Genomic DNA, 18,882 nt, shown 5'->3' with positions numbered 1-18,882 from the left:
CCCCTGACCAGATTATCACCTAATCTCACCACGGTCTAACTCCCGATTTCTGGTGCTTTCTCATACGTTTGAGCATTTCGCATTGTTCCAGTATTTGTCTCTCATTAAAAATGGTAATCTAGCATTTGTGTGGATGTATGGTTCTTGCTACTTTTAGCCCATGCCTGGAATGTTGTCCAGGTCTGGTTACATACAGACATGGACAATTTCAGCGTCTGTGGAGTTGCAAATGGAACTCAATATTCATCACCTTCTGACGGAGAAAGTGTAATAGACAGAGTTATAGGTAATTTGGAATGAAAGACATTACCCTGAGGAACTGTGGCAGTGTTGTTCCAGAGCTGAGATTATTGACCTTTTTAAAAACCACAACCCTTGTCTTCCTTTGTGCTAGGCAAGATTGAACGAGCAAAGACATGTCATTTTGATTTAAACTTTACAACATGGTCATGACTCTAATGCTCCCAAGGGCAGTTCTTCTCACATCATCTTTCTTGTCATTCAAGACTCTCCATAAAGCCAACTTAATTGATTATTATTCTTGGGAAGTTCTCAGGATCAAGACTGACTTGCTTCCTCTCCGGTTCGGTGGGATTTCTTTAGAAATTTGCAATGGCTGCGAAGTTTAATATGTGATCTGCAGAATGCTACATGTGGATGATGCTTGAAGGGTTGGGTGGATCAAATGTTTCAATTTTTGTATTTCTCCCTGCTTTGACCTTATATTGACACATTCTTGATGGTCTCTTGATGTGTCCAATGCCTTCTGAATGATTCTTCTCCATTTTCATCAGTCACATCCACAAGTCAATGGACCTCTTCAGGGATGCTTTGGAGACATGCTGAGACCATTTCTATGATCCTTATGGAGGCCTCTTGCCATAGTCAAATTCTATGTAAGGCTTCTTCCTTAGGAACCTGCTGTCAAATATACGAATGACACTTCTCATCCAATGGAGCTGGTTTTGAGTTTTTAGAACTGGAATACTGAGCCAATTGATTTGGGTAAGAATGTTGCTTTTGGATCTTTCTTCTGACCAGATGTGGATAATCTTATGAAGGCACCGCTGGTGATGCTTCTTCAGTGCTTTCAGATTCTTGTCTATGTTGTTCGGCTACTGAAGCATTTAGGAATCTGGGCAATCACTGATGGCCAGGTCTTTGGTCATATCATTGAGATTCTGGTCCTGAAATACTCTTTTCCTCAGTCAAAGGCTGAGATAGCACTTTGGATGCAATGATGAATTTGATTATGTTATGTCTGCCTTCATTGAGCAGAGGCTCCCATGGTGTGGAAAGTGGACCTATTCCAGGATCTCACTGTTGTCTTAATTAAAAGGGAGGTGTTGTACTGTGGGTGCTGTTTAGTACATGACCTTTATTTTTCTGGGTGTTTAACGATAGGCCCATTTTCTCTTGTTCCAGAGAAAAAGACGATGAGCTCAGTTTCTGAATGAGGACGCACACACACTAGCTGCATACTAAAGTTGTAAGACTGTGGTTGGAGTGGTTTTGATTTTGAATTGATGGCAGTTGAACAGTTTTTCATCAGTCTTCTTGTCATCTTCATAATTGTGGGTAATTTGGTGGTGGTGAGGTGCAGTTTTACAGTGAGGAAAATGGAGAAGAAAGTTGTATAATGACACAGTCTTGTGTGACCATGGTTTGCACCTACGTAAGGTTTGTGGTGGTTTTGTTAGTGAGCCATCACAGTTGGCATGTCATCATGGAGTAGTTAGAAGATAATTACAAATTTCAGAGAGCAGCTAAATTTGTTGAAGGTTCTTTGTGAGCCGTTGCAGTTAACGTGGAAACAGACCCTTCGGTCCAACTCCTACATGCTGACAAGGTTTCCCAAACTAAATTAGTTGCATTTGCCTGCGTTTGGTCCATATCCCTCTAAAGCTTTCCTATTCATGTACTTGTCCAAATGTCTTTTAAATGTTGTAATTGTACTTGCAGCTATCACTAGCGTGAAAATGTTGCCCAAGAGGTCCCTTTTAAATCCCTCCTCTCTCATCTTGAACCTTGCCCTCCAGTCTGAACTCCCCTATCCCAAGGAAAAGACCATTGCTATTCGCTTTATCTGTGCCCCTCATGATTTTATAAACCTTTATATCATCACCCCTTAACCTCCCACGCTCCAGCGAAGGAAAAACTCCCAGTCTATCCAGCCTTTCCCTATAACTCAAACCCTCCAGTCTTGGTAACATCCCTGTAAATCTCTTCTGAACCCTCTCTACTTTAATAATATCCTTCTGACAGCAGGGCGACCTGAACGGCATACGATACTACAAAAGTTGCTTCACCAATGTCCTGTACAGCTGCAACATGACATCCCAACTCATATACTCAGTGTTCTGACCAAAGAAGGAAAGCATGGCTAATGCCTTCTCACCAGCCTGTCTACCTGTCACTTTCAAGGAACAATGGACTGGAATCCTTAGGTCTGTCTTTTTAGCAACACTCCTCAGGAACCTCCCATTAATTGTATAAGCCCTGCCTTGGTTTGTCATACCAAAATGCAATACCTTGGGTTTATATAAATTAAACTTCATCTGTCACTCTTCGACCCATTACCCCAGCTGATACATTATACTCTTAAATAACCTTCTTCAAAGCCAGTTTTGGTGTCATCTGCAAACTGAGTGACCATGCTTCCTATATTCTCATCCAAATAGTTTATATAAATGGCAAACAATGGTGGACCCAACACCGACTTCTGCAGGACACCGCTGGTCACAGGCCTCCAGTCCAAATGAAAAGCCCTCTACCACCATCCTCTGTGTCTTACCTTCAAGCCAATTTTGTATCCAATTGACTAGCTCTCCCTGGGTCCCATGTGATCTAATTTTACTAACCAGTCTACTATGTGGAACCTTGTCAAAGGCCTTGCGGTGTTATGATTAATGCTGAGACTACAGGGTAGTCAGCATATGACAAATCCCATTTCTTGACTAAGCATTTAGTTAAATATTCTGAGATTTCTTTATTTTTACTCAGTATCAAATTTTATTTTGATAGTAGTCTTGGGAAGTGGCTTAGGATACTTTGCAATGTTAAAGATGCCATGTTGTTGTCATGAGCAATGGAGGAGGACAGTGTAAGTAGACAAAAAAGAGTTAGTGCAATGTGATCCATGAATATATCCACATTAAAGGAGTAATGATTGTAGCATTGTTTAAAGGTGATTGGTGAGCACTTGATTACTACTGGAAAGAATGGATTCTGCAGGCATTGTTACTTCAGTGTCTTCAATGTGCTCATATTTCTAATCCCCAAGGACGAGTAAGGAGGAAATCCTGCATGTTTGTAGAATTTTAGTTCATCTCTTGCTGTGTACCATACTTGTTTACAGCCCTATTCGGCAAGCTGTAAGTAATTGTCATTCTAAATCAGCACTGTTCCAATTATTCACAAGAATGTGACCTCTGTAACTCACTTAAGCTCTTGCTAGTCATGAATAAAAAATATTTTATCCTTGCAAAAGAGTAATTGAACTCCATCAGCATTACCATAACATACAATCTATGAATTTATCTCAATGACAAATTCCACTGTAAGTGACATAACTCTTTCTCTTGCAATTTCTTGTGCCTATTTTTGAAATAATATTGCCTTGTTTTTCTGCTCAAGGGAACAATATTTCCTGTGAAGAAAAGATGGCAATTCAGTGGAGATTTGAAATTGTAATGAGCAGTATTTATAAAAATTACTCAATATTACACTTCAGATGCTGAGAATTAATTGCTATTATTATCACTGAAGTTTGAAGTACCCTTTGGGTCACTAAGGTGTTTTCATATTTGAGCAGATTATAATAGCGCATACAGGGGGTACAAACGCCTGACTTATGATGCTTGTACTTACAAACACAATCTTAAACTGACATACTTAGATAGAGTCATAGAGATGTACAGCATGGAAACAGACTCTTCAGTCCAACTTGTTTGTCCTGCATTGATGAATGGCTGCTTCATATTGCCCTGCATTGTGTTCCAACAGTTGACAAATGGAACCTGTTTGCAATCAGGGGGTTTGCCTGCAAAATAGACAAAGGAAAAGTAGGTTAGATTAGATTTTATTGTTGCATGCACCGGAATACAAAAGTACAGGGAAAAATGTACAGAGTCACCACTCTCCGGCGGCATTTAAATTAAATGTTAGAATTAAAAAGAGCTGCAATTACAGAAACAGATATAAAAGAAAAAGAAAATATCTAGATCACCCTCACCACCACCTGTGCAATGAATCTTGAGCCGAGGCTCACCAACACTGCTTGCGCTGGACCCACCATTGCCATGGTACTGTCATCATTGCGACTGCCACTCTGCCGCCACAGATGCCACCGCCTCGAGTCCTGTGCCTTACCACCGCATGCGCCAGACCCACCAATGCCATCCCTCGCCGGACCCATCTCGCCGACGCTGCTGCCATCTTGGAATCAATTGAAGCATCAAGCGTCCACAACCTTCCTGAACAAATGCAAGAGTGTAACCCTTTGAACCAGCGCTGACATCAGAGCCTTTGTCAATGCTGATGCTGCTGCCACCACCTCGGGTTCTATGCTGCGCCAACCAATGTTGAAATCACCATGCTCGACACCAGCTTTTGCCTCTGGGTCCACACTCGCTGCAGTCTCTGATGCCACCAGTTCAACCACAGCCGAGTTCCCCAAGGGCAAATGGTAAGAGAGAACTGTAGAAAAAAGAAAAATAGAAGGAAAACTATATATAAAAGAAATAGACGGGAAAAAGCAGTGGATGAGCAGGAGTCCAAACACTGCTAGGGACTGAAAAGAACTTTTCTTTTGGATCAGAAGCATTATTCAGATACCAAATAAATACATTGCTTGACTATTCTTACATTGGAAATATGCTCATCTCGAGTGAACACAGACACAGTTGGAGAGAAATTGGAGATGGTAAAAATAAATATAAAGAGCCGGTATTTAAAGAGTATGCAGATTCAAAGTAGAAAAGCTGCTGCATCTGGATAAGGTGAGGACTGCAAATGCTGGAGATTAGAGCTGAAAATGTGTTGCTGGAAAAGCACAGCAGGGCAGACAGCAACCAAGGAGCATGAAGGGCTCATGCCAGAAACGTCAATTCTCCTGCTCCTTGGATGCTGCCTGATCTGCTGCGCTTTTCCAGCAACACATTTTCAGCTCTGATGTCCAGCATCTGCAGTCCTCACTTTCTCCTCGAAGATTTTAACCTACAACGAATCCTCTTTCAAGGATGCTTTCCTTGAAGAAGCTCTCTTCCTCCCATTCCTGAAGAAAGGCTCATGCCCGAAACGTCGATTCTCCTGCTCCTTGGATGCTGCATGACCTGCTGTGCTTTTCCAGTAACACATTTTCAGCATCTGGATAAGGGGCAGGTTAGCTTGATGAGGGATTTCCAAGTGGAGGGGCTGGTCACAACCTTCAACATGGGAGTGGTGCCTGAGGACTAGAAGGTTGCAAATGTGATAGAAAGTTGTATTCAAAATAGGAACCTTTCAACCTAAATATGAATGCATTTTCAGAGATATCAATCTGGGGCAAAATTGATCAGCACTTGGAAACCTATGAGGTAAAGAATGAAAATTTCTTTGACTACCTTGACTGAGTCCTTTAGGAAGGATGTTAGGATCTTAGTGATGCAAAGAAGATTTGCACAAATTGTACCAAGGATAAAAGACTGCAGTCAGGTACAGAGGCAGTAGAAACTAGTTGATCGTTTTAAGCATACAAGATGAATAATGAAAGATTTGACGAAGTGGTTTAGTAAAAGCAAGGCTTAACTGATTCCAGTGACATGAAGGGTTCAGTAACCAGACAATGCAGATTTAAGATAATTGACGAAGGAACTGGAGGCAATAACCGGATATGCTTTTTTACACCAAGTTATGTGGAAGGCACTGTTTGGAAGGATAGTAGGAGAAAGTTCAATAGCCTCCTTCAGTAGAGATGTAGATAAAAGATCTGCAGCACAATGGGCATTGAGCAATAGACTGGAACTAAAATAGTTCTTTTAAAGAGCATGTTGGACTCTATAATTTCCTTTGGTTCTAATGAAAACAGTAACTTTCAAAAGGCACAGTTGGTATCTTTCAGAATGCTTTTCACAGCTTCTGAACCAATGCAATAGAAAGGCTGCTCAATGTGTATCAACAAATTTTCTGATAGCCCGTATAATATAATATATACGCTATCTTGTAATGAATTCAAATTCCCACTTTTAACAAAAGCATAGGATGGTCAACCAGCTGCCTTTTTAGATGCCTTAACAAACAAACTGCCATGGTAGATCAGAAACTAGAAACCTCACTTAACAAAATTGCATGAATGTTTTGTCTTTGTTTTCATGATATTGCTATATTTTATGCTTGCTTGTTAATTTGACTTTCTTAGGCCAATGATAGCCATCTCACTTAGGTTCAGTGAACCGACTCAGCACAGACCAAGATCAAACGTTGGACCTAATACAAATGGATGCTGGAAGTCTGAGCCAAAGGCCAATCAACCACAATTGTCAATGCTTGAAATAAGATAAAGAATGATGGAAATACTTAACAAATCTGGCAGCATCTCTGCAGAGAGAAATAGATTTGGCATTTTGGGTTGGTGACCTTTCATTGGAAATGTGCTGAAAGGTCACCGAACTAAAATGTTAATTCTGATTCTTTTGCCAAAAATGCTGCCTTACCTGTTAAGTATTTATATCATTCAGACATAACTCTCTTCATAACTAAGACTCTCCATCCGAGTCAACATCCTGGTGAATCACTTCTGCACCTTCTCCAGTGCATTCGTGTACTTCCGATTGTGTGGCGAACAGGACTGCTCTCACAGGATTCCATCTGTAGCCTAACCAGTGCTCTGTAAAGTTGCAACAAGACCTCCCAATCCTATATTCTATATCCCAGCTAATGAAGGCAATATGTCTTTTTCATCCACCCTATCAGCCTGTGCTGACACCTTCATGGATCTGTGGACTTACACCAGGTCCCTATGTTCCTCAGTGTTCCCATAGGACCTACCATTCATTGTACAACATATATATCTTTCCCTTATTAGACCTCTCAAAATGCATCACCTTGCACCTATCAGGATTTTGTAGTAGAAAATATGGTAAGGCTGTCAGCACATACTACTTTTAAATGGCTACTCATACAACAGTTTCTAATATTTACACGTTCAGTTAAACTCTGAAATTAAGAAGTCACTCCCAGAATTACATTATATTCTCCTGGAAGCTTTACTGCTGCCTCTCTGAGAGAAGCAGCATCCAGATATGTAGAAAGGTGTGAATTTGGGGCCGGGGGAGTCCAGAACTAGAGGGCATAGGTTTAGGGTGAGAGGGAAAAAATATAAGAGAGACCTCAGGGGCAACTTTTTCACACTGAGGGTGATACGTGTATGGAATGAGCTGCCAGAGGAAGTGGTGGAGGCTGGTACAATTGCAACATTTAAGAGGCATTTGGATGGGTATATGAATAGGAAGGATTTGGAGGGATTTGGGCCGGGTGCTGGCAGGTGGGACTAGATTGGGTTGGGCTATCTGGTTGGCATGGACAGGTTGGACCAAAGGGTCTGTTTCCATGCTGTATGTCTCTATGACTATGTGACAAGTGCAGAGTAAACAAACCAGAAAAAAGTTTGAAAAGAAAAACAAAGTGCTGGAGAAACTCAGCAGATGTGGCAGCGTCTGAGAAGAGAAACTGCTTTGAATCTGGTGACCCTTCTTCAGAACAAGAACTGCTGACTTTCTCCAGCAATTTCTGTGTTAGTTTCAAATTTCCAGCAAATGCAATTCATTGGTTTTTGCTCAGAAAATGCTTGGGCCTGTTCACTTGCATTTACTGCAGTAAATTTGCTGCAGTAACAAATTGTACTTGTGTGACATGATCAACTTTGATAACATTTGGGACATTTTACTAACAGAATTTGATACTGAGGGAGATCTGACAGCAGATGATCAAAAATCTTGGTTAAAGAGGCATATTTTAAGAGGTGGCTTAAAGGAGAAGAGTGAGGTGGAGGGGGTTAAGGAAAGAATTTCAGAGTTGTGACATTTGAAGGTATAGCCACTGATGGTGCAGGAATTAAAGGTGGAATGCAAAGGAGGCTAGAATTGATGGAGCACAGATGTCTTGGAGATTTATAAGCATGAAGTACATTAGAGATAGAAAGTCTTATAACATGGAGACAGATAGCTGAATCAAATCAGCCTTCCTGTCTCTGTATTAACAACGCAGTCAAATTAAAATACTTAGTTAACCTCAGAATTGACCCCAATGGTTACTAACCTGACTTTTTGAACAACCAGTACTAGACTCTGTGAATAATCAATAGCATGACACCAGGCTTCTAGCGTAAACAAAATATTTTACCATCTATTAGTAATACAGTAGCTTTAGCACAGCAGAATTAAATCACAAGGTATTCTAATTAGCGTTTATGATTTAAATGCAAGCCTCTTTAATTCTAGCCCCAATTCGCACATGAAGACAGACAAATAGGCACAATTAAGGAATAAATCAAAAAACAAAACAGCCAGTTCATTTAAGCAGATATAATAATTTGATGAGTCACCTGCAGATAGGATTATTTCTTGCTTAGTTTCTGACGAGACTGATGCATGCATATATCTTCAAGTAGGCTATGAGAAATATTCATTTAATTCATATAACTGAGATTCTATTCTCTGAAATATCAATAAGTTGGTACTCTGAGGATAACCAGGGAGCAAGCAAACCTCCATCTTATAGCATTCGCATAACGCAATCCTTTTTCCTGAGCAAGTCCAAAAATGAGTTCAAATTTTGGCCTGACTGACGAGATCCTAGTTAACATTAAACATTAGCTTGAGTATAATACTTCTGTGGGGTCCAAGTAGCTCTGGAGCACTTTTTAACAAGAATTAAGCTGAAATTAACTTTCAGGCCTGGCCTCATAAACCTCATGTTTGTTCTCCTCTTTTTTTAAACAAGCTGCTAGTCACAGTCCAAAAGTCATCTTCAGTTCAAAGTTCCAAATCAAAAGTGATTAACTTAAGTAAAATAATGAAAAAACAGCGAGCGTTTCAAACAAAATGAGCAGTATTATGGAAGGAACTACCCATTCTCATCTGAGTATAGCATCCAGGCAATTTAATTAGCAGACTTTGGGATCCATGTCCTTTGGATGTCCTCAGCATTCCTGGATAGAGTTGGAGAAACTCTTGATATCTGTGCAGGAGCGTATATGTGATGGCATAGCATTGGACTTGCTTATGGTTTTCCTACAAGCTGTTAAAGCCACTAAATGCAGAGTGACCAACTGGTTGGCAAAAGAGGCAACAGTAACATGAGAATATATTTTATCCACTAAGTGGTTAGAACCTTGAATTAACTGCTTGGGAGTGTGATGGAGACAAAATTAATTGCGGCTTTCAAGAGAGAATTGGACAATTATCTGAAAGGAAAAAAAATTGTGCAGGTCCACAGGAGAAAGGTAGGAGAGTGAAGGTAGGCCAGTTGCAATTGCAGAGGTATAAAACAACGAAAATTAACCGAATAGCCTCTTTCTATGCCGTTACTGTTCTGATTTTATGGATGAGGTACTGCTGGTGTTTGTAGAGCTATATCCCAGCAGGAAAGGAATAACAACAAAATTGTTGATGCCAAAGATTGAACAAAGTTTCTGGCTACACAATGTCGTGAACTACTGAGAGAGGGGCACAAGAAATGGGAGAGGCTCGAATTATCATAGACTGGAAAGCCACCAACAATCTCTACCATCTAGAAGGAAAACAGTAGGAGGTACGTGAGAAAACTGGTTAGTCCAAGTTCTCCTCCAATTTACCCGTCATTCCAACTTGGAAACATGTTGACCCTTTCATAGCTGGGTCAAAGCGTTGGAATTCCCTACATAACATAACCTTCACCAAGTTGACTCTGCAGTGGTTCCACAATATAGTCCACTATCACCTTCTTGAGGGCAATTAGAATTTTCTAGGACATTTATACCTTACGGTTGAATTTGAAGAGAAGACTGCAGTTATGAACCTTGTAGTTGAGGAGCAGTGTTAGTGGTGGTCTGGGAGCAGGACTATTCTTGTCTAGTATAGCATCAAACGTTTAGCATTGTCTAGGGAAGTGATTGTGCTGCACATCAGTAATTACATGAGAGAGTTTTTCATTGGACGCTATGCTGGCTGAGAGCTGAAGTCCTTTTTCAGGAAGTTATGGTTTAGGATTAATGCTAAATGTTTGTACCAAGCTTTTCATTTTAACAAATAATTTAAACTTGCCATTGCTTGATTATCTTGAAAATAAGGCTTTATTTCCATGTCTGAATAACCTTAGGGTTCACATTATCAGCCTGTGGCATCAGAAATTTCACTTACAGGGTCATTCTAGATGGTGAACTAATGGAAATATTCTATTGAATGTGCAATATTTAACGAAACAAATTAAGGTTGTATGGTAATGTATTCTAGTATTCTTCTTTGTGTATACCTAGTTTTGCAGATGAACAGCAAATTATTAGTGTGATGCTAATTTTATAATTGTACTCTACCCTTAATTGAATATACCTCTCTGTCATATTTGGGTTTCCTTTGCAGTTAACTGTTTTTTCAACACTTCCAACAGAGCTGCAGCTAATGGCCTATCGCTCAGCTTGATGGAGCGACTAATCCAGAGATTTGGTGAACAGATGGTGAGAATGCTGACTGTACAGTATCGAATGCATAGTTCCATAATGGAATGGGCCTCCAAACAGATGTACTGTGGACGACTCACAGCTCACAAGATGGTGGCGCATCACTTGCTAAAGTAAGCATGGTAATAAAAACAGAAAATACTGGAAACATTCAGACGGTATCAAGAAAGAGAAGTGCTTGATCTTTCAGGTCAATAACCTCTCATCAGAACTGGAAATTGCTAGGTATTTAACAGTTTATACAGTTCCATTATGCCTTACTTGATGTTCCGTCTTCCATCCTCCTTTAATGTGAGTTCATCCAAAACTCTGATGCCTCTTTTCCTAACTTTCACCAAATCCTGTTTGCCCATTTAACTCAATACACACAGACCTACATATGTTCTTGTGTGGCAAAGCCTCCATTTTTAAAATTCCCATCCTTTGCTCATTTCTCCAAGATGGTTATCACTCCTTTCTATCTCTGTAACCCCCTCCTGACTTTCAATCTCTCTACATATCAATGTTCTTCTTGCTCGTTTATGTCAAACTTTGATAAAGTTTATGAAAATCTTGGGAACATTTTGAGAATATAAGAACATAAAAAATATTGACAAGAATAGGCCCTTTGCCGCTAAATCCTGCTGCCCCTAAATTCAGTGAAATCATGGCTGTCCTGATAATGGCCTTTGCTCCACTTGATTGCTTGCCAACTATAACTGTGACTCCCTTGCAGATCAAAACTGTGTTTCACTCATCTTTCAATATGTTCAATAACCTAGCCTCAGTTATTCTCTGGGTTAGAAACCGCTCTCTGAGAAAAGAACCTAGTCCTTATCTCTATCTTAAATGGGAGAACTTTATATTGAAACTATTGCCTTGTTCTAGATTCGCCCATGAGGGGAAACATCCTGCAAAGCACCGACAGAATCAGTTATGTTTCCTAAAGGTCACCTTTCTTTATTTTAATCTCCAATGCACATAGGTTCAACCTTCCCGATAAACAATCCACCTTCCCAAGAATCAAACTAGTGAGCTGTCAGACATGTATATCCTTTGTTAAGCAAAAAGAGCAAACGTTAAGTGTGCACTTAGGTATGCCCATTATGTGACAAGTCTTTGCTTTTGTTCTCTTGCCTTGCAATGAAGAATAACATTCTATTTGTCTTCCTACTGCCTTGCTTAACCTACAAGCTAACATCTTGTAATTCATGTGCAAGGTTGATCAAACGGGGCACCACGATAGTGCTGTGGTTAGCACTGATGCCTCACAGCACCAGGGACCCAGGTTCGATTCCAGCCTTTGGCAAAAAATCTGTACGATGTTTGCACATTCTCCCCGTGACTGCGTGGGTTTCCTCCGGGCGCTCCGGTTTCCTCCCACATTCCAAACATGTGCAGGTTGGGTGCATTAGTCAGGGGTAAATCTAGAGTAATTGGGTAGGAGAATGGGTCTAGGTAGATACTTTTCGAAGGGTTGGTGTGGATTTGTTGGGCCAAATGGCCTGTTTCCACGCTGTAAGGGATTCTGTGAAATTGCTGCGCTATGTTATTCAGAAGTCTGTCCATTTAAATCATATCTTGCTTTTTATTTTTCCACTAAATTGGACAATCAGATTATGCTTCACCAGATTTTGGCCACTCAGTTAGTGTGGCCCTTTGCAGAATCTTTATGCCTTCTTCCCAAAAGCCTTTCCTATCTATCTTGGTATTACCTGCAAATTTGGCTAACATGTATTTGGTTCCTTCATTGAAGTCATTAATATCAATCACAAACAGTTCAGACTCCAGTATTAATTGCCCTATGGCACTCCACTTGTTAGAGTTTGGCAGTCAGAAATGGACGCATTTATTCTGAGTTCATGTTGCCTGTAAGCTTATCTCTATCCATCCTAATATATTGCTAAGCCGGAAGATGAGGCGTTCTTCGTCCAGGTGTCGAGTGGTTAGGATTTGGTGATGGAAGAGGCCCAGGACCTGCATGTCCTTTGTGGTGTGGGAGGAGTGTTAAAGTGTTGATCCATGGGGTCGTGGGGTTGTTTGGTGCGAGTTTCCCAGAGATGTTCTCTGAAACAGTCCGCAAGTTGGCCTCCTGTCTCAGCGATGTAGAGGAGACCACTTCGGGTGCAATGGATACAGTTGAAGATATATATGGAAGTACAGGTAAATTCCTGTTGGATGTGGAGGATCCTTTGGGGCTTTGGATGGTGGTGAGAGGAGAGGTGTGGGCGCAGGTTTTGCACTTCTTGGGTGGCAGGGGAAGGTGCTGGGATTGAGGTGTGAGCTGGTGGAGGATGTGGATCTGACCAGGGAGTCGCGGAGGGAATGGAATCTCCGAAACGCAGATAGGGTCGGGGAGGGAAATATATCCCTTGTGGCAGGATCTGTTTGTAGGTGGTGGAGGATGATGCGATGATGATGGGGATTGGTTGGGTGGAAGGTGAGGACCAGGGGGTTTCTGTCCTTGTTGCGATTGGAGGGGTGGGGTTCAAGGACAGATGTGCGGGAAGTGGAGAAGATGCGCTGAAGGGCATTGTCGACCATGTGGGAGGAAAATTGTGGTCTTTGAAGAAGGAGGCCATCTGGGATGTTCTGTGGTGGAATTGGTCCTACTGGGAGCAGATACAGTGGAGGTGGAGGAATTGGGAATACGGCATGGCATTTTTACACGAGGCAGGGTGGGTGGAAGTATAGTCCAGGTAGCGGTGGGAGCCTATGGGTTTATAGTAGTCTGTGGGTTTATAGTAGATGTCCATGGTTAGTCAGTTACTGGAGATTGAGAGTCCAGGATGCCAACTTATGGATCGTTTGAGAGAACATCTCTGGGACACCCGGTGCCAAATGATTTAACTCCCCCTACCACTCCACCAAGGACATGCAGGTCCTGGCCACCTCCATCACTAAACCCTAACCACCCGACACCTGGAGGAAGAACGCCTTATATTCCAGCTTGGGACCCTGCAGCCACATGGGATCAATGTGGATTTCCTCATTTCCCCTCCCTCCACCTTATCCCAGTCCCAAACCTCCAACTTGCCACCGTCTTTTGACCTGTCCATCTTCCTTCCCACCTATCGGCTTTACCTTCCTCTCTGACCCATCACCTTCTCCCCGCCCCACCCCTTCATCTACCTATCACATTCCCAGCCACCTTCCCCTCAGCCCCATCCCTCCCATTTACCTCTGCAGACCCCCCTGGCCCACAAGCCTCATTCCTGATGAAGTGTTTATGCATGAAACATCAATTCTCCTGCTCCTCGGATGCTGCCTGACAATAGACAATAGGTGCAGGAGGAGGCCATTCTGCCCTTTGAGCCAGCACCACTATTTATTACGATCATGACTTATCATCCTCAATCAGTATCCTGTTCCTGCCTTATCCCCATAACCCTTAATTCCACTATCCTTAAGAGCTCTATCCAACTCTTTCTTGAAAGTATCCAGAGACTTGGCCACCACAGCCTTCTGGGGTAGAGCATTCCATACAGCCACCACTCTCTGGGTGAAGAAGTTTCTCCTCAACTCTGTTCTAAGTGGCCTACCCCTTATTTTTAAACTGCGTCCCTCTGGTTCGGAACTCACCCACCATCAGCAGAAACATGCTTCCTGCCTCCAGAGTGTCCAATCCTTTAATAATCTTATATGTCTCAATCAGATCCCCTCTCAGCCTTCTAAGCTCAAGGGTATACAAGCCCAGTCGCTCCAATCTTTCAATGTAAGATAGTCCCGCCATTCCGGGAATTGACCTCGTGAACCTACGCTGCACTCCCTCAATAGCCAGAATGTCTTTCCTCAAATTTGGAGACCAGAACTGCACACAGTATTCCAGGTGCGGTCTCACCAGGGCCCTGCACAGCTGCAGAAGGACCTCTTTGCTTCTATACTCAATTCCTCTTGTTATGAAGGCCAGCATGCTGTTAGCTTTCTTCACTGCCTGCAGTACCTGCATGCTTGCTTTCATTGACTGATGTACAAGAACACCTAGATCTCATTGTACTGCCCCTTTACCTAACTTGACTCCATTTAGGTAGTAATCTGCCTTCCTGTTCTTGCCACCAAAGTGGATAACCACACGTTTATCCACATTAAACTGTATCTGCCATGCATCCGTCCAATCACCTAGCCTGTCCATATCGCCCTGTAAACTTCTAACATCCTCCTCTCTTTTCACCCTGCCACCCAGCTTTGTGTCATCAGCAAATTTGCTAGTATGACTTTTAATACCTTCATCTATACCATTAATGTACATTGTAAAATGCTGCGGTCCCAGCACTGATCCCTGCGGCACACCACTGGTCACCGCCTGCCATTCCGTGGTTTTTCAGCACCACAGTCTTGACTCTGATCTCCAGCATCTGCAGTCCTCACTGTCTCCTCCTTCATGTTGGATCCTGAAAGGACTCTAATAAATTTGGCAAACGCAATTTCCCTTTCAAGAAACTATGCCTAATGTTTTGATTTACAAATTGTCCTGTTATTAAATCCTGAGTAATAGATTCCACCATTTACTTAATGACAGATGTAGGGTTACTTGGCCTAAAGTTTCCTGCTTTTGTCTCTCTAGTTATTTAACAGAGGTGTTACCTTATGGTTTACCTCTTGGTAGCTTTGCAGAATCTAGGAACTTTTGGAAGATTACACCTATTGTCTCTGGAGCCATTTTGTTTAAGATCCTAGATTACAGGTCAATGGGAACTGAGCCACTTTCATCCCATTAGTCCTCCTAATGCTTTTCCTGAGTAATAAGAACATAATAACTAGGCGCAGGAGTAGGCCATCTGACCCTTGGAGCCTGCTCCGCCATTCAGTAACATCATGACCGATCTTATCATGGCCTCAGCTCCATTTATCCGCCCTCTCACCATAACCCTTAATTCCTTTATTGTTCAAAAATATCTATCTTAGCTTTAAAAACGTTCACTGAAATAGTGTCAGCTACTTCACTGGGCAGGGAATTCCATAGATTCACAACCCTCTGGGTGAAGACGTTCCTTCTCAATTCAGTCCTAAATCTGCTCTCCCTAATTTTGAGGCTCTCCTCTAATGTCCTAGTTTCACCTGCCAGTGGAAACCTCATCTCTACATCTATCTTATCTATTCCCTTCATAATTTCATATGTTTCTATAAGATGCCCCCTCATTCTTCTAAATTCCAATGAATAGGCCCAGTCTACTCAATCTCTCCTCATAAGCCAACCTCCTTAACTCCAGAATCACTTCAGTGAACCTCCTCTGCACCCCCCTCATGCCAGTACATCCTTTCTCAAGTAAGGAGACCAAAACTGAATGCAGTATGCCAGTTGTGGCCTTACCAGCACCGTATTCAGCTGCAACATACCCTCTCTGCTTTTAAATTCAATCCCTTTAGCAATGAAAGATAAAATTCCATTTGCCTTCCTAATCACCTGTTGTACCTACAAACCAACCCTCTGTGATTCATGCACAAGGCCACCCCGGTCCCTTTGCATAGCAGCATGCTGTAACTTTTTGCCATTAAAGTAATAGTCCTTTTTACTGTTATTCCTACCAAAATGAATGACTTCACATTTATCAACATTGTATTCCATCTGCCAGACCTTTGCTCACTGACTTAGACTATTTATGTTCCTCTGCAAACTTTTGCAGTCCATTGCTCCGCCACTCAGATGAGTGTCATCTGCAAAGTTTGACACACTATATGTGGTCCCCAACTCCAAATCACCTATGTAAATTGTGAATAATTGCAGTCCCTACACTGAACCCTGAAGCACGCCACTACTTACTGATTGCCAACCAAAATAGCACTCGCTTGTCCCTACTGTTTGCTTCCTATTAGTCAATCAATCCTCTGTCCATGCTGATACTTTACCCTTCACACCTTGAATCTTTGTCTTATGCAGCAGCCTCTTGTGCAGCACCTTATCGAAGGCTTTTTGGAAGTCTAGATACACAACATCTACTGGGTCCACCATGTTAGTAATGTCTTCATAAAATTCCAAAAGATTAGTTAATCATGACCTGCCCTTCATGAACCCATGCAGGGCAACTTCTACTTAAATGCCTTACTATTTCTTCCTTGATAATAGATTCAAGAATCTTCCCCATTACAGAAGTTAAGCTAACAGGTCTATAATTTCCCATTTATTCTCTACTGCCCTTTTTAAACAGTGGTGTCACATTTGCTGTTTTCCAGTCTGCTGAAACAGCCCCAGAGTGCAGCAAATTTTGAAAAATTACAAGTGCATTTGCTAATTGTCCTATCATCTCTTTTTCAGTACCCTGAGATGCATTCTATCAGGGCCAGGAGACTTGTATATCCTTCGCTCCATTACCTTGCCTAACACTACCTCTTCCGTAATAATAATTGTTTCCAGGTTCTCACCTAGCTTCTCTTTGTCAATTATTGGCATGTTATGCGCGCCCTCCACTGTGAAGACCGACACAAATTGCCTATTCAGTGCCTCGGCCATTTCATTATATCCTATGACTAAATGCCCTTTTTCATCCTGCAAAGGACCAACAATTACTTTAGCCTCTCTCTTTCAGTTTACATATTTATAGAAGCGTTTGACATCTGTCTTTATATTCTGTGCTAGTTTTTTCTCATGTTCTATGCTACTTTTCTTTGTAGCTCTTTTTGTAGCTTTCTGTTGACCTTTAAAGTTTTTTCAATCTTCTAGTTTTCCGCTGATCTTGGCCATTTTGTATGACTTCTCTTTCGATTTGTTTGTTTTTAAGTGATTGTTTTAAGGTCCTCTTTGATCTTCTATTAATGTTTTTCAGATTATATTTCTTTTTTTTACATTGGAGCCAAGTACAAGCTACTTGTTTAAAGTCTGTCCCATTTCTTTGATACTCCAGTATCATACTCTGCGAGACCATTGCTCTCATAAGCTACTATTTATTTGTATATGATTGTAGAACCTGTTAGGTTTTGTTTTATTTCTGGCTGTTTTACTTTCTTTTTAAGTCATTCTTTGCTGGTTTCTAAAAATTCTTCCAATAATCTTTTTTAGCATTATGCGTATTTTCTTAGTTAGCCACAGATGAGGCATCTTCTCATAGAGTTTTACTTTCTTAATGGAATGCACCTTTGTTGATAGTTGTGAAATCTTCGCTAACGCACTCTGCTGCTTTTAACCTGTTTGACCAATCAACTTTATTCCTTTACATTTGTCTTTATTTAAAATTAAGATACTAATTTCATGTCCAAGTTTCTCACTAACAAACTGGATGTGCAATACTATCATATTATGATCACTCCTGTCTGTAGGATCCTTTTACCATGAGATTATTAATTGAATATGTCATTATACTTTGCGGTCTTAAACAGCCCCTGTTCCTTAATTTATTGTTCAAATAAATTGCTGTGCGTGCACTTTATGATCTCCGACTCAAGTATATCTTTGCCAATTTGATTCATCCAATCTATTTGAAAATTAAAGTTGCCACGGAACATTTCTTAGAAACTCACATTTTTTCTTGCTATATAAATTGTAACTAATGTTGGGGGTGGGGTTAAAAACTACTCCCCTCAATGATGTTTTGTTTCATGCTGTTTCTTCATTCCAACCAAACTGATTCTGCACTTTGATCTTCTGAGCCAAGATCACTTTTCGCTCCTATGCTAGAATCCGTTTTTGTTAACAGCTAAGCTATCTCCTTTTCCATTCTGCCAAATTGTCTGAAATGTCTAATATCCTTGAATATTCAGGTCCCTGCTTTGATCATCTTGTACCCACTTCCTTAATAGCTATCATTTCATATCAGAGATTATACCAAGATCCTGCAGCAAATAACCTTTTTAAATAATGAGTCGAGTGAGGTTAAAAATCGATAATGTTACTTCTGGCTAATGGAATACTTCAGTGCCTTTTATCCACACTATCCCATAATGCCATTGTAATTTCACTTCAAGTATGTTCAGAGATTGCGTTTCAACATCCCTCTGTGTTAAGAATTCTAAAGATTCACCATCCTCTGAAAGAAAAATTAATCTTTGTCATAAATGACATTTCTTTTAAGTTGTCCCTGATGGTTGTTTCCACAGCTAGGAAAAATATCATATCTGCACCTACTTTACCTATACCATGAAGTAGTTTTTGGTTTCAGTGGGAAATGGCAGTTTTTGCAAAACAACTGGACAGTTACTGCGTGGCTGATACTGAGGGTTGAAATATGCGATTTTACAAGCCGGGGTAGAGTAGCAGCATTAAATTGTATTCTGATGTC

General features: G+C 41.2%; 1 protein-coding gene across 2 annotated transcripts in view; it reads left to right on the top strand.

Annotated features, from left to right (window-relative positions):
• The window catches only part of ighmbp2 (immunoglobulin mu DNA binding protein 2), an 81,641-nt gene that overhangs the window by 36,270 nt on the left and 26,489 nt on the right, over window positions 1-18,882 (top strand). For both annotated transcript variants that reach the window (XM_060838429.1, XM_060838430.1), the window contains exon 10: window positions 10,624-10,806. In XM_060838429.1, the coding sequence (XP_060694412.1) occupies window positions 10,624-10,806 (183 nt within the window). The remainder of the gene's footprint in view (window positions 1-10,623; window positions 10,807-18,882) is intronic.

Source organism: Hemiscyllium ocellatum, chromosome 18 (assembly GCF_020745735.1).
Source record: "Hemiscyllium ocellatum isolate sHemOce1 chromosome 18, sHemOce1.pat.X.cur, whole genome shotgun sequence".
Taxonomy (NCBI): Eukaryota; Metazoa; Chordata; class Chondrichthyes; order Orectolobiformes; family Hemiscylliidae; genus Hemiscyllium; species Hemiscyllium ocellatum.
The sequence above is the reverse complement of the archived record's forward strand: the minus strand, read 5'-3'. Positions and strand labels throughout refer to the sequence as shown.